Source organism: Dromaius novaehollandiae, chromosome W (genome assembly GCF_036370855.1).
Source record: "Dromaius novaehollandiae isolate bDroNov1 chromosome W, bDroNov1.hap1, whole genome shotgun sequence".
Classification (NCBI taxonomy): domain Eukaryota; kingdom Metazoa; phylum Chordata; class Aves; order Casuariiformes; family Dromaiidae; genus Dromaius; species Dromaius novaehollandiae.
The window spans coordinates 60,950,384-60,965,626 of NC_088130.1; the positions used below are offsets into that span (position 1 = coordinate 60,950,384).

Sequence of the window (15,243 nt, forward strand, 5' to 3'; positions counted from 1 at the left end):
TTTCTGCAAAAGAAGGTCTTAATTGGGTCTGTGCAGACAGCTCCTCGCAATCCTCTGGGGCTCTACGTGGTATCGGGCTCACCACAGGGATCTGAGGGCAGGACTGGGCTCTGAAGTTGTGCTTTGTTGCTGCCTGGGCAAACAGTTAAGATGATGAGCCTAAAAGATGAGCAATGGCAAGGGGATGTAAAACAAGAGACAAAGAAACCATTCTTACCTTATAGATCTTCCCTTCTTCAGTGCCAACGAGAAACAAATAGTCTATCTTTTTGTGAAAATCAAATGATGTCCCACAGCCTATTAACAGAAGAAAGGACTGTCAGAGATTTGGTTCATCTGCCCAGCACACATTCCCTGCCTATGGCACACACACGCTGCCAAGGTTTTCAGAAGTGATTTATTAGCCAGAAGCCCCCAGAAGAAATTAGAGCCACTGCTTCTGAAACACTTCCCAAGCTGCCTGTGTCCCCAAGACAACACAGACAAAGGGAAAAGGGGAACTAGAAGAAGAGTGAACTGACTTGGAGAGAGTCGCACGGCAGGTCAGGAGCAGAATCGAGCTCTCTGCGTCCCTGCCCCGTACCATACCCATTACCCTGTGCTGCCTCTCCAGCTGGTGACAAAGATCGGTTGGTGAGGAGATCTGAAGCCTATGTAACAACACCCACAGAACGTAACTTGCTTTCTAAAACAATGAGTACCCTGAGGCTGCCTCGGAGAGTTCAGACTATACAAAACACAGTACTGAGCTCCATGAAGAACTGACACGGATCTGTGATTAGAAGTGCCTGCCAGGTGGCCTCTGTAGGCAATGGCACCCGAGGGAGGCTGTATCTTTCTCTCTGGGGTCAGCCTCAGGCACCCATGCAGAGAAGAAAGCTGTTTAGAAGCACAACTTCTTTTTGAAAACATCTCCCACAGTCCCAGAGACACCAGGTTCTGGTTCAAACCCAGCCTTCTCTCTCCTATATAACTTCAAGGATGCTGCTAGGTACAAAAAACACATCAGTGTTGCACTCTGCCCTCAGAAATTGTTATTATTCCCATTCTCAACCACAGTCCCACCAAACCTCCCACCAGGTTTTAGTCTCTGTCCTTGATTCCGAAAGTCCCTAAGGTCTCCAAGACTCCAGCTGCTCTTGACACCTTTGTGGAGCTCCAGAACAACAGCATTCTTCAGTGCAACAGTGGAAGCAGTGAATGTTAACAGTGTTTGGCCCAAAACTGGGATTCACTCTGGTAAGAATTTTAAATGCCTGGTACAAACATAAGAGTCATCAGGACTAGGCCTGGCTCCTAACAGAATATTAGCAAGGAACAGATCTTTTTTGCTTATTTTCTGCAAAAATATAAATGGCTTCTTATGCTTAAGAGGGTCCAGAGAAGAAATGTCATGTGATGCCTCCTTGTGTCCTTCTCACCCTTAGCTCAGAAGCCAATTAGCAGGCTTATTTCAGTAAAACCAATAGCAAAGGGTGTGATTTGGGAACAAATCTTTCACCGGGCACTGAAGCCTCCTCCTGACCTCAAAAGTCCTGAACCGAGCAACATTGTGACTTGTGTTTTATATAGGCATCAGTCACAATAGATTCTGAGATCGTTTGGGTTCTGCTCCCGAGGTAGATGCAACATCAACCAAGAAAGCCAACTCACAATCTCATTTACATTAAAAAAAAAAAGCTGCAGAAAGCGGAAGGCAAAATTGAAAGAGACATTCCATGATGGGCACTGAGTAACGAGAGCCCTCAGCAGCCCGCTGGCTCAGTAGTGAGGTTCACACTTAACGGGAGAGGTCAGAGCCTTCAGCACACTCTGCCAGCCAAGGACAAATGCAATGAAGAAGTGGAGCCACACACATGCAGCTCCAGTGGCAGTGTGCATGCAGACATTAGCTGGTAAGTGGGCATTAATTGGTAAGGGAGAAGGTACTGGGCACACAGAGGAAGAGGAGCTGTTGTGAGTGTCTAGAGACACTTAGTCCAGGAGCAGACATGATGGTGAAAGTAAAGTTCAGGAGGGTCCCTGAGCAGAAGATGGGATGTCTGAGGAGTGCTGCAATAATTTGGAGCTGTTGGCCATCAGGGACACCGACAGCAGACATCAGAGGAGAAACAGGGACAAGCAGACAAGGCTCAGAAGCAAAGAACTTTCTGCAAAGGCAGTCAAAAACAGCCTTATGTCTTAAATGTTAAAAAACGAAAAAAACCTGCAAACCTCAAAGGAATTGTTAAGGTCGTTTCAACCCTATAATACTGTCTGCATTTTTAACATTTGAATAGATAGTTAAATATTCAAGGCAAGTCTTTGAAAATCCATTTCCCAGTAACATTAACCAATAATCCCAAAGTCCCTGGGAGTTCTGCAGTGTACTGCTTTAGCTGATCTCTTCCAAACTGTGTGGCAGAGCAAAGGTTTCTCACAAACATACATTGTCCATCAATTACTAGCCTAGAAGGAGGGTGATCCTTAAAAGCAGAGCAAGTGCTTTCTGCAAACCCAAGCCATAGCTTAACTGCCAAAAGCAGGTACTTTCTACAGGACATACGGGATTTCTCAAGGCTCCTTGTGTAGTCTAAGGCCTCCAGAGCTGACTCATCCCATCCTATCTCAGACCCAGGAGGGTCAGAATGAGGGGATTCAGCCTAGAAGTACTGCACTGTCTCCACTTTCTACAGGGGCAGTCCAGCCAACTGACTCAGAACAGGTGCCAAAATCTAAAGAACAAAAGCCAGATGAGCTGCATCCCACCACAGGCCAGACAAGCAGTGTACACAGGAGAGAGCAGAGGTAGCTTTTTGTCTTGATTTGGCCAGTGCAGATCAATGTCTGGTAGGAGGAAAATTGATTTAGTTTTGACAAATACAAGTAAAACCCTATGTTTTGTCCATACTAGGATTTTACAGCAAAACCAGCCGTTTTTGCAGTGAATGTTCATCTTTTCTGCAAGCAAATACAAGATTTAAGCAGCAAACCTTGACCTCAACTAGTGGCCACTGCTCCAGACAGATTTTGCTCTACTACATGACCAAAGCAAGGAGGAGTAACCTTTCTTTAGCTCCTTTGCACCTCACCACCCCACTTCCAATTTAATTCCCCCAAATGACTGATTAGAGACTTTGTGCCAGAAATTAATCAGCATGGACTTGGGTTCCTACCAAACGTTTGCAGCTGTAGCCCCTCTGGCCCCTGCATCGTTGTTCCCTCTACTGACAGCTTGATGACATCTGTATGAACCAGCTCATTCTGTAGGCAGAGGAGATTCCACATGAATAACAGGCTTTACAGCAACAATACAGGATATTCAGTACTTCAAAATGCTAAATTTTATGGAGGAATTTTAAAAAGCTGTCCATAAGTTGTTTATTTTTTCATGCTTGCAGTTGGCAGCCTAGTAATGTGCTATTTTACATAAAACCTCCAGGAACCTGATGCTTTGACACACTGGTGCTGAGGGCCACTGCAGCACACCATGCAGGCACATGAAGCCGACCCAGACAGCTTTGAGTTTTTGGGTCAACATTTTCAAGTGTGCGCTGCTACTGTTAGCTTAAATCATGGTGGTAAGTGAAATCACCCTGCATGCTGTAAGACGGGTACTGCATATCACCACGGGGCTAACTAAAACCACACTCTTCCCCTGCTAAGGGATAGTTACTTACCACCTTGCTGGTCCTTGCTTCTTACCGCCTCCCTATTATTACCAGAGCAGCACAATGTCCCATTACTCACAGTATCTCAGGCTCTGGGATTCAAATGATAACTACATCTCTAGCAAGCAGCTCCCCCAAGGGAAATGTACCCCATATTGTTGTTATCACCAGAGCTCTAAACAGCTCTCACTGCAGGCCAGGACACTGTTGTGCTGGGTGCTATACAAACACAGAGCAAAAAGGCTATGTCCCAAAGAGTTTACAGTCTAGGCAGAAGAAAAAAGACAGATGAAAATAGACATAATGTGGGTGAGTACGAAGAAACAATGAGAGGGCAAAGATCCATTCTTAGACTAGCTTTGGGAATTAGAATACCTCTGCAGAATGTAGTTGGTTGTGAATATAAGAATACCCTGGGGCTGATAAAAAGAACAAAGAACTAAAGATTAAATTAGTGAGCAGTGTGGGCTGAGGACTGGATGTTTTCATGAATCTGCAGATTTCCCACTGGAGCACTGTGAGAACAAAATATAACTTTTTAGCTCAGTGATTCAGGCTTTGGCTGGAGTTTCCCTAAGCCCAGAGCAGGACTCCGGTGGATAAGGAGCTTCTGCTTGAGAAAGTCAATCTCAGGGAATTTTGTGTTAGGGAAGGTGGGAAAAGACCTTGTGAACACCTGCTTAGTACTGCAATTCAGAGGAGACAATGCTCTGTAAGGCACTTTCACTGTATTTTGAGGGGACAAATTCAAAGAAGCTTCAAGAAAGTTCAAAACCTGTAAAATAATTTACCTCCTTCTCATTAATTTGCACTGCTGCATACCCATGTGCCCTTGTCCACTGATGGGAAATTCTGTGGCAGTAACTTATATCTGCAAGAGAAGTGAGAAGCAGGCCAGACTCCTGCAGCCTGCAGAGTCCTACCTTCTGTTAGTGGGTCTTCTTGCAGAATGTTGGTTAAATCCATAAGTGATGTGTAAGAAAGGGGTCATATAAGCTGGTATATGTGAGTTGGAAAGAGCAGTGCCCAGTGTGTCCAGGAGCAGAGCACACTCCACGTGCCACCCACTGCCCATCCAAACAGACCTGCTTTGGCTGCTGTGAGCACAGTCAGGACATGCTGAGCAGGGACTTGCCTCTGCCCAGGCACTGAGGTCTGCCTGCTCTCCGGAGGTCACCTGCCTGCATCCAAGCTGTATCTGGTGGCCATGTGGGCCCTGTCTGAAGAGTGACTTTGGAGCTGCCCACAGCTGATCATGTTGATACACCCAGAGTGTCTAGTAGAGCCTGTACTGGTCAGACATGTGCTCTGGGCAGCCCAGAGATGTGCTAGCACAGTCAGTGTCTGTTCAGGTAGAAACATAAACCACGTGAGGCTGCCACTCTAAGCACACACCTTCCTGAGGCTTTTCTTTGAAGACCCCTCGCAGCACCTCCACCTGGCCTAGGCCTCCTCTGTGGATGGCTTCTGTAGCCTCTCACCTCAGAAAGGGATCATACTTGTACAGACTATTGTGCTGTTTTTATTTCATACCCAGCACTGCAATCTGGAAAATGCATCTGCTCCTGGGCTTATCACCTGAGCCATTCACATATTCCTCCGGGTAAACAGACTGTCAGCAGTCTGGCCTTCCAGGAATACTGAACAACAACATGTTGCCTCTGCCTAAGAATTGTAAAGCACTTTGTAAGCATTAGTGAATTAGGCCTTGCAGCTGCCCATTTCCCTTCAGTCATTATTATTCTCAAGTAAAGGAGGAGCCCAGAGCTGCTCAGTAATTTAGCTCTAGGTCATGTAGGAAGGGTGAGCTATGACTAGTAATCAAACCTGGGAGTGCTGACAAGCTGCCTGAGAAGCAGTACTAGCCTGCATCCCAACCAATTGATTTCTTGATGTCGTTCTGACAGCTCTCCTTTTTGATATACAATGTGTGGATCCAAAGTGGGAAAACAGAGTCACCCAGCTGCAGAAGTCCTCCATCCTTCTTTGCAGTTTTACACCGTCATGATAGATCATCCCAGAAACAGGCCAAGAATACAGCCTTAGCACACACAGCTCATGCACTAACGTTTCTTGAAGTTTGTCCAAAGTGATCGTGTCAGTTCCTAACTGAGATAGCCACCATGGTCAGGGCCGACTGGCTGTTCCCAGCTAGCATTTGACAACTCTTCTATGCAAATTTTGAGTGGGGCTTGCCAAATTTCCAGCTGGAAGTAAGAAGGAATTTATTTGCTTTGTGCTCTCAGTGTTGGAAGTGTTATCAGTGTTTGAAGAAGCTTTACTTCTGGATAGTCCTTTCAAAAAGATTAATGAAGTTCTCCTTCATCTATTCCATATTTGCACTACGAATTTCCAAACAGAAGATCTGGAGTTTCTTTAGCTTTATTCTAAATAAAGCTCAGAGAGCGTTCTTTTGTAAAACTATCTGGAGTTCAAGCTGGTTGTCCATTCCTCCTTGTTGGGTACAAAACCACAGGTAACAAAACGCCCTCTTGATTCTGTCTCTTGCTTTCCCTGTCAATCTCAGTCCAAGAAAAGAAACCTGACAGCATGTAAAAATGTGCTGTTTTCAACCCTTGCCTGCTAAGTACATAACTGCTCTGCTAACTTCGCCTTAAAAAAATCAAAAACCTAATAAAACAGAGATTTCCACATGGTCAAGCTGTGGCCAAGCTTATAACAGAAGTGCAAGGAATTAGTAGAAATAACATTGTGCTAAGCAGATCTCAAAATTCACACCAGGGATGGTAAAGCAGGTATAGAGCATGCTCAGGGGGACTAGAAATGAACAGCTTATGATGTGGGAACACAGTTAAGCATAGATGAATCACAGAAATGTAGCAAAAGGCTCTCTACCAGGTGAACTGCCATCAGAGTCCATCTGCACACTCATAGGTTGTCCCAACCGTGGCATTTCTCTGAAGTTTAAAATACAAGAGCCTTACTCCGAAGCGTGACACCTCCTAAGTGTATCAGGCTGAGCACACTCTGTTATTGATGCTCAGCTAAGCCACCTTAACCAGATGTACTTAACTGTATGACCTCCACCCAGAGGTCTGTCTTACCCACTTGATCATAAATCTTTTCAGCATTTCTATACAAGGGATTAAAATAGGAGCTGAGCACTGGGACAGTGTTTACCTGTCCCTGTCTACAAAGCTCCAAGAGCTCATGTGGGAGAGAGATTTGGGACCGATTTATTATAAGAGAGATTTTTGTATCTAAAGTTGCTTATATGAACCAGGAGCAGTTTGCAAGGAACTAATAATCAACGCACTCTCTTGTTGTGTTCATTGGAAGGGGCTCCCTCTCCTAGTGTAACTATGGGTCTAATACACAGTGTTAGATGTGAATCCCTGCCCATGGCAACAAGGCCTAAAATGCTCAGAACAGACAAGCTTTGAGCAGCTTGGTATAAAGGGTTGGAAAAAAGAGCACCCAAGGATGTAAAGAACTTTCTTTGCTTGCTGGGGAAAAATAGCACAGCTATTTTGAAGTGCATGTATTTTAGGGTAATTCAGTTATTTTTGAGGTAGAAGATTTGAAATCTTTAAGCGTAAAATCAACTAGCCAGTAGAGAAAAACAGAGTGAGATTCAGAGACATAAATCTAAGGGTCATTTAGGGACATGAAGGCTAAGTCTCTATCAATGCATGTGCTCCAAAAGAAAAAATGATCAAAGACAGAGCATGAAAAGTCACACAGGAGCTGGGGAGGAGGTTGTACCTTCCCAGTGCCATTCTGAATTGAAATCTGTAGGGGAGCATTTTGGGAGTGGGAGTCTTGAAGGTGGAGAAGAAAGCAGATCATTCTGCCCTGTCTCTGGGTGACTCTCCCAGGACAAGGAGGGCTTCAGAGCAAGGATCCATCTTGAATTCCTGCAGCTGCAAAGCAGGAAAATGATCTCTCATCTCCAGGCCCATGGATCTCTGTTCTGCAGTCCACAGCTACAGGCAGGATGAAGGGTAGGCTCAGAGCAAGAAGCTGGCTGGTTCTGCCTATTTCAAAGTTTAGCCTGGAGCCCCAGACCAGCTGGAGGCCAGCAGCAGCAAGCTGTGACTGCACCTGCAATCTGTTGCTGCCCCTTCTTTTCAAACCTGACTCATTATAAATAATAATACATCTAGTGCATCATTGAACTTCAGAGGCAATTGGCATTAATTTGGCCGGGAAAGGAAATTGCCACCTACTGCTTACCTTAACTAAAGTCCACGACACTATCCGCCCATCTGAGGAAACAGAGAAGAAGTTCAAATTGTTGTCCATATCATCCTTCTGCCACTTGACCTTAAAACAAGCAAACAGTCCCAGTCAGCACAGAGCACTCAGCATTAGCAAAGCAGAGTACTGGGCATTCAGCAGTGTCCTCTCTCATCCTTCCTGAAGAGGATGTGGTTTCCACCCAAGAGGCCTGATGCTGGGCATCTCATAGCATCCACACACACTCCCTGCTCTCCACAGGCAGTGTTACAAGTGCCCCCAGGACTCCCGTCACTCAGGTGTGGGACTGCACCTTTCCTGCAGGGATGCTGGTGAGAGGGCAGAGTCCCACACCTGAGAACTCTGCGTCTAACCCAGGACCACCTCCCCTGGCATCGACGGGAGCACTGCTATCAAGGACAGGTCTTCTGACGTGTCTGAGATATACAGCGCTAGATGCTACAGCACAGCACCATCTCAGAGATCCCTAAGCCAGCTCCAAACAATAGTGGTAGTGCCATGCAAGGGTTCCCAAAGCAGGATATTCACACGAGTAAATCATTGCCCTCTGCAAACTAACCCCATCCCATTTGGCTAATTACTCCAAGCACAGTGCCACGTGGTTACCCTTCAGCCAGCCCACTTCAAATTAGCTTTCCATCCCTATATGGGAGGCAGACAAACCCTTGCAGTCAATGCAGGACAGGGGTCTGTAGGGTCTTCCTGTTTAGGGGGATCAGAATGTCCCCATTAAAACTGAAATACTTCCTACACCTTCAGAGCATCAGTCTGCCTGGTAAGGAGATTTGCCTTTTGACTGAGACAGCTCAGCAGGACAGATTAGAACCCAGATAAATAGCTTATAGTTTAGAAGAAACATTTCAGTTAGACCAAAAGCATTAAGAACGCTCGATTTTCAGATCTAGGAATTCAATCAGGCTGAAGGGAAAAGTATGACTTGTCACTGGGCCTGTCAACATACACTCCTGTCGGCATCTGTCAGTTTAAGACAGGGACAAGCATTTCTGCAGACTCTGCTGAGGTTTTCAAAGGTGTATTTGTCCCCGTCCAAGCATTGCAGGAGATACATTTTCCTAGATATCATCCGTGATAAACAGACATGAGTATCCTAGTGCTTACCAAATACTCCATCTATGACCAGTTATTTATCTGGAACCTATTTCCAGAAAATAAGCAGCAGTTGTATACTTTAATTATACAGACTGCGTATCGTGATATTACTACCTTGGGAGAAACAGTGTTAATTCTATTTTAGAAAATTGTTTATACTATGAAGTTCTGTGGAGCATGAAAATTCAGCAAGAGACTCACCAAAAAGTAATTAATCCTCTAGCAAACAGGTTTCCTACCTAGAACACAATGTTCTGAGAAAGGAAAAATAAATTTTTAAGGGAATCCATCAGAGAATAAATCAAAATGCCAGTAACATGGCCATGAGATACAACTGAAGAGTCTCAAGAAGCAGATAGCTTTGAACATCCTTGCACCAGAGAAATAATAAGGTTCTCCGTGGTTCCTTCTGCTTTTTTGCATTAGAGGAGTGGCATAGTACAACACAGCCCAGAATAAAATGGCTAATGATGCAAGAACAGGTTCAATGGTGCATATAAGGAACAGTGATTTCCAAGGCTGGAATCATGCCATAATGCATAAAATGTGCTGGGTATCTATTCCACAAATGTGTTCCTGGGATTATGACACAGCACTGACAGTGATGGTCACCAGCGGGTGCTTCAGATGAAGGGGTCAGTATAGGCAGGATTTTTAATTCAAAGTGAGAAATATGGTGTTTAGGAGAACTGATAACAAACACAGACCCCAGGTGTCTCACGTGGGGCACATAAAAAACAATATGTTTCAAATTTGAAGTTTTTTTAAATGCTACTCTAAACCTGTCTGACAATAAGATCTTTTTATTCATATATCCAACATATCTCTCCCTTAATTCATGTTCCTCCTCCTCAATCTACTTTCCTAAGCATTTGGGAAAAACTTGGCTTGAGGTAGGGGAAGCAAATTCCCAAGGCAGTATCTTCTGCGAAAAGACAATGCAAGGATTTTGCCGTTCAAGCCTGGGAGCAGTTAGCACAAGTGCCTCAAATATCCTTTACAGTGCCAGGACCACACCAGAGGCAAAGGGGATCCTCAATATCTGAAACCTGAAGATTGAACCCAACAATACCTTGAGCTACACATGAAAGAGGACTGCAGGTCACACACATCCATGCTGCAGTAAGCATGGGTCTGAGCCCATCCTTAAGTCTAGAGTCACCATCCACACTATTTACACAATGTATGTGCTAGGGTCACAGCTGGTCCAGGCCCTCTCTGAAGGGAGAGTCCCAGCTTGCTCACTATCAAAGCACACATCCAGGCTCTCATTAGTGGGATGTGCTCAAGCTGGGCAGGGGCAGCTGAAGCTGATTTCACTGGCTCTGCTCTTGCTAAGCACAATGCAGACATTTTGCACCCAAGCTAGAGCCAAGTGACAGACCATCACACTGACGGAAAACATGTAGATGAAGGCACAGCTGCTGGAGTCTGTCCTTGATGCCACTGTCTGAATGTCACCCAGAGTCCTCATGTCTACACTAACACAACTTGTTGTGGCAAGCTAGTTTGGAGGTGACCAACAAAGCAAACGCTGCTGTGAGCTCATGTCCTTTTTCTAAGCCAATTTCCTTCCAGCATTCCCCAAGTGAAGAACTTTTCCCCAGCATTTGCACACTCCAAAGACCCCTTCCCTGATGCGGATCTATTTAAGTCTTCTACCATCGGTGCTCAGTTAGGTGTTACAAACCACTTCCCCTCATCCATCGCACAGATAGTGGGGGTCGACTGCCCCAAATAGCCAAGTGGGCTGATCTGCTTGGTGTACTTGCTGCTTCTAGATTCAAATCAGTCAGCAACCTGAACACAGTCCCTCAAGGGCAGCAAGATCTATTCTGAGACGCTTGTCAGCAGCCGTCAGTGACATTAGCTTGAATTTCAGAAAACAGAAATTGGCACTTGATTCTTTCAATTTGCCTTTAACACCTCTGACACCTTAATAGTGTCTGTGATTTTTTTCTCCTGATCTCTGAATCCCATGAACGCTTATGAGAGTAATTAACCTTCACGATACTGCAAGAAAATTGGGCATCTGCTCAGAACTGGTCTTTTCTCTACTCCCAAAGGCCTGTGAACATGGCACAACCTCCTGCCATCAGCAATATCTGTGCTGTGTGGGGTGGGACATTTGACAAGAGCACTAGGCAATTGTGCACATGGTAGGAAGAAGTTATTTCTTTTCTGAAGCTTGTGATAATGATCCCGGGATTTTGGCTGCATGATACGATTAAAAGCAAATGTTCAGTTATGATATGGTGAAAGTAAAGAACCACATGAGAAAGAAAAGTGTGTGTAAACAGTGGAATGGAGACAAGTAAACATAATGCTGTAAGTCATTTGCTGTGACTGATCACTGTGGGATCCATAATAAAATCAAGGAAAACTGCTCTTTTTTTGAATATGATCTTTAACCTGACTGTTTTTTGCAGCGCAAAATTAGCCTGTGAAACTCATTGCTATGAGGTAACCGTGAGAAGAGCCTAGCACTTTTTAATCTTTATTTTGTGAAGCCTTTTTTTTTTGGAAGACTATATAAAACTGTATTTGTTTATAGAAAAATAAAGGTAGAAATCTGCATGTTCACTGCTATGTACAGAGGGCTGGCAGGGCAGTAATCCACTATCATCTTTGTCTATAGCAGCTGGTAGTGGCTCCTGTCCAAGGCAGGAGATTAGACCATTTATCCAATCTGATTTGAAAATTCCCATGTTTCTGATGTCACTTCTATAAAAGAAATAATGTTAGATCAGTTTTCATGGTGTGGCGGCTGTTAGTCATTCATATTGGCAAAATACAATTGGTCAAAATAATCCCTGCCATGAGGCTGATTTGATTGCTTTCTCGTAAGGTGACACCTGCTATTGCAAACACAAATCCCTCCGGCTGGCTCTCAGCTTGCCAAAGCCCGACTGTGGGGTGCAACACATGACAGATGCACAATGACTGCTGAGCGATTCCGTCCGTTCTTGTTAATTATCTTTCTTGGAGCCCTTTGCTGGAGTTGGAGTACCAGGGCTCCACTGACTCCTGTCCTAAATCTAATAAAGGAGTTCTGGTCACTCAGCACTTAAAAAAAGAGTAAGGTCTGCCACAGGTAAAGAAGAGGAGACACAAAGGCTTTACTGAATCCCCAGGTCCCCCTTACAGGAACTGTTTGGGTAAGACATGCTCAGATGAGTCCAGCAGGTGACAAACTCCCTGGGCTGCTGAAGAAGGTCCCTGCCAATGTTACCTGGAGACAAATTCCTTCCAGTGCCAACCTGGTAATCAGTGCAGCCCTCAGCAAAGCCATCATGGCAGTGTAGGCTTCAGAGGGGACCAAAGAGGACCTCTATCCTGCTCTGAGGCAGGATCAGGTACACCCCTACCATTGCTAACAATTCATCTGGCCTGTTCTCACAAGTTTCCAATGACAGGCACCTCCCATGTGATGACTGTCAGTGTTCGGCCTTTATTATATTGTTATTGTTATATTATTATATTATTGGCTGTATATGAGAAATCTCCTCTACTGCACATCAAGCCAATTACTTCTTGCCATCTCTCCAGTGGACACAGAGACTGTTTATTCCCCCCTTAAAAGAGTCTTCAAAGGGACAAGAAGAGGTAATAGTGTCACTGCTCCTTTCTCTTCTTTCTCAATCAGACAAAACCCATTACTTCAGTGTTCCTTCCAGGTCCTGCTCTCTAAGACTTCATCATTCCTGTTCCTCTCCTTCAGCCCTTCTCTGCAGCTGGAAACATGCTGTACTGGGCCTCCCCTAGGCATGAGCAGACAGGAGCTGCAACCTCCTGTATCTTAGATTCCTGCTAACACAGCAGAACGGCATGTGTCTCTCAACAATATCGCATTGCTGACCATTGGCTGTGATCTGCTATAATCCTCCTTCTGGCACCCTGCTGCCTAACCAGTCATCCCCTGTTTTGTATCCATGCATTTAATTTCCCCTTTCTAAATGTAGCATTTGCTCTTGTCTTTATTGAATTTCATCACATTGATTGTGGACCTTTCTTCCAATTTATCAAGATCATTTTGAACACAATCTTGTCCTGCAAAGTGCCTTGTCCTCCCAAGGGGGCTTCCTTATTCTGTAATTGGAGTTGTTAATGAAAGTATTGATCAAAAGAAGAGCCTGGACTGCCAACTGGAGGGTCTCACTTGAAGCATCTTCACAGTCTGACAGCAAGCCTGGATAACTGTTCTTGGAGCACATTGCCTGAGCCACCTGAGCAGCTTCTTTATGGTGATTTTATCTAATCCATATTTCTCTACTTTGCTTATAAGAATGTCACTGTATGAGCCTGGATCAAAAGCTTTAGTCAAGGCAAGATGGATAGAGGTGATAACCTCGGCTGCCTCCCCCTTCTTTATGATGCCCATTTCTCTGAAACAAAAGAAAGAAAAGAAATTACACTGGCTTGACAATTTATTCTGGACAAATCCATCTTGGCTTCTCTGAGTCACCTTGTTATCTAGACATTTACAGATGGTTTTGCCATTTGTTCCAGTGTTTTTCCAGTCATCAAAATTGGTCTGGCTGGTCAGTGATACCCTGGGTCCATTTGCACCATTTTTCCCAAGATATTTTTTCACTTTTCTGTTCCTTTGGGACCTTTTCTCCTTTCCATGGCTATGCTTGTACTACAGGCCTGAGTGTAGCCTCATGCACTGCATGCTTCATCATCCACACTTTGAGTCCCCATGGCTGGTTTTGGATGCTTCTAGCCTGGGTGTATTGTCCACATGCTGGCTTCTGGGCCCTGTACCCTTTTCATGCCATGGTCTCTCCTGCGTGAAAGGACAGCCCCTTCAAGAAACGCATCTGCAGGAACGTCTTTTTCCAGGTATTGGCTCCCTGACATCACTGAAAAGTGTTTTGGGATTGATAACAGCAGACTTCACATGTATCCCTACTCTAATCCGACCACATCACGAGTATGTTCATCCATTGGAAGCAGCAGAGTGATGCTTCTTCACACCCATGCCCCAGAGCACACCCCAACCCTGCATCTGAGTAGAGATTTGTACTTAATCAGTCTGGATGCTGCATATGGGCTTGCATAAAAACACTAGCCTATGTTTACAGTTCAGGATGGATGTAGCCGAAAAACTTCTTAAGACGCTTGCTAATAGTCTGAGATTGCTCTGGCTAATTCTTTAAGTACTCCAGGCTATTTTTAAGCAGGTCATGCTGATCAGCATACACCTGTCTCATCTAAATACTCTTTAACATGCTCTTTCCCTATTCTGGCCTTTCCTCTCATCCCCTTGTTGCATTAATCATATTAAGCAGCCAGTCTCAGATGTTTATTGTAAGATTAAACAATGTGGCATCAAATATTTTATCCATTTCATACCACTCAGTATTAACTGAAAGCTTGCTTTAGTTATGGGCCTATACTTGTCATTCCTTTAACTTCTATTGTACTTCCCAAATATTTCCTCTTCCCTTTTACGACCCATGATAATCATAGCTCATTTTGCACCTTCATCTCTTCTAGTTTTGTTCCTATGTCTTCACACTTTTCTCTAATACTCAGCTTTAAACATGTGTCTTTGTTTCCACGCTTCAGAGTTCCTTTGTAATTCACTGAAAAGCTCTAGATACAGCTGCACCGGGCTCTCTCTGCACTTCCTGCCTTTCCTTTGCTCTCGGATAGCTTGCCATTCTGCCTAGCACGACAGTTCAGGGTGTTCACCCATCTGGCTTCAAATCTGAATTGCGTCACAGTCTCACACAGGAGCCCATCTGTGAATCATGGGAACGCAAGTGCTTCCCAGCCCCTCCAGAGAGCCAGGCAATGTTTTGCAGCAAGAATCCTAGTTACCCAACCATACCGTGGGAGCACATGAGACACATAGGGAGATTCAGACACTTCTCTGTTACACTCACAGTGGCCAAAGACTTCTACCCAAGACCTAAATCAAGGCCACCCACTAGCAAACATCTGCTTCTTGAGCAGGCACCCAAACACAGCAAGTGAATCACCCCTCAGCTGTCTCTGGCTGTACTTGCCCTAGCAGCAAAGCACAGATATAAACCCACTCTCAAGTCCACACCTCCACATGCTCTGTACGCACACAAGCTTGGGCCAAAGTGAAGTGCCAGCAGAGCTCTGGGGCTCTCTCAAGGCAGGAGAGCTGAACATGCTCTGTGATTTAGTGAGGGTGCAAGCTCTCACGCATGCAGTTCAGCTGCATCAGTCACATGATGGCCCAGAGCACCAGCTGACAGATGAACACAGTGTGGATGCTCAGAGA

At 44.9% G+C, this 15,243-nt stretch overlaps 1 protein-coding gene across 2 annotated transcripts in view; it reads right to left on the minus strand.

Moving 5' to 3' along the window:
* Nucleotides 1-15,243, minus strand: part of LOC112987802 (dynein axonemal intermediate chain 1) — a 149,077-nt gene that overhangs the window by 54,490 nt on the left and 79,344 nt on the right. For both annotated transcript variants that reach the window (XM_026107851.2, XM_026107850.2), the window contains exons 14-16: nt 7,848-7,937; nt 3,156-3,243; nt 218-297 (exon numbers count right to left, since the gene is read on the minus strand). In XM_026107851.2, coding sequence (XP_025963636.1) covers nt 218-297; nt 3,156-3,243; nt 7,848-7,937 — 258 coding nt within the window. The remainder of the gene's footprint in view (nt 1-217; nt 298-3,155; nt 3,244-7,847; nt 7,938-15,243) is intronic.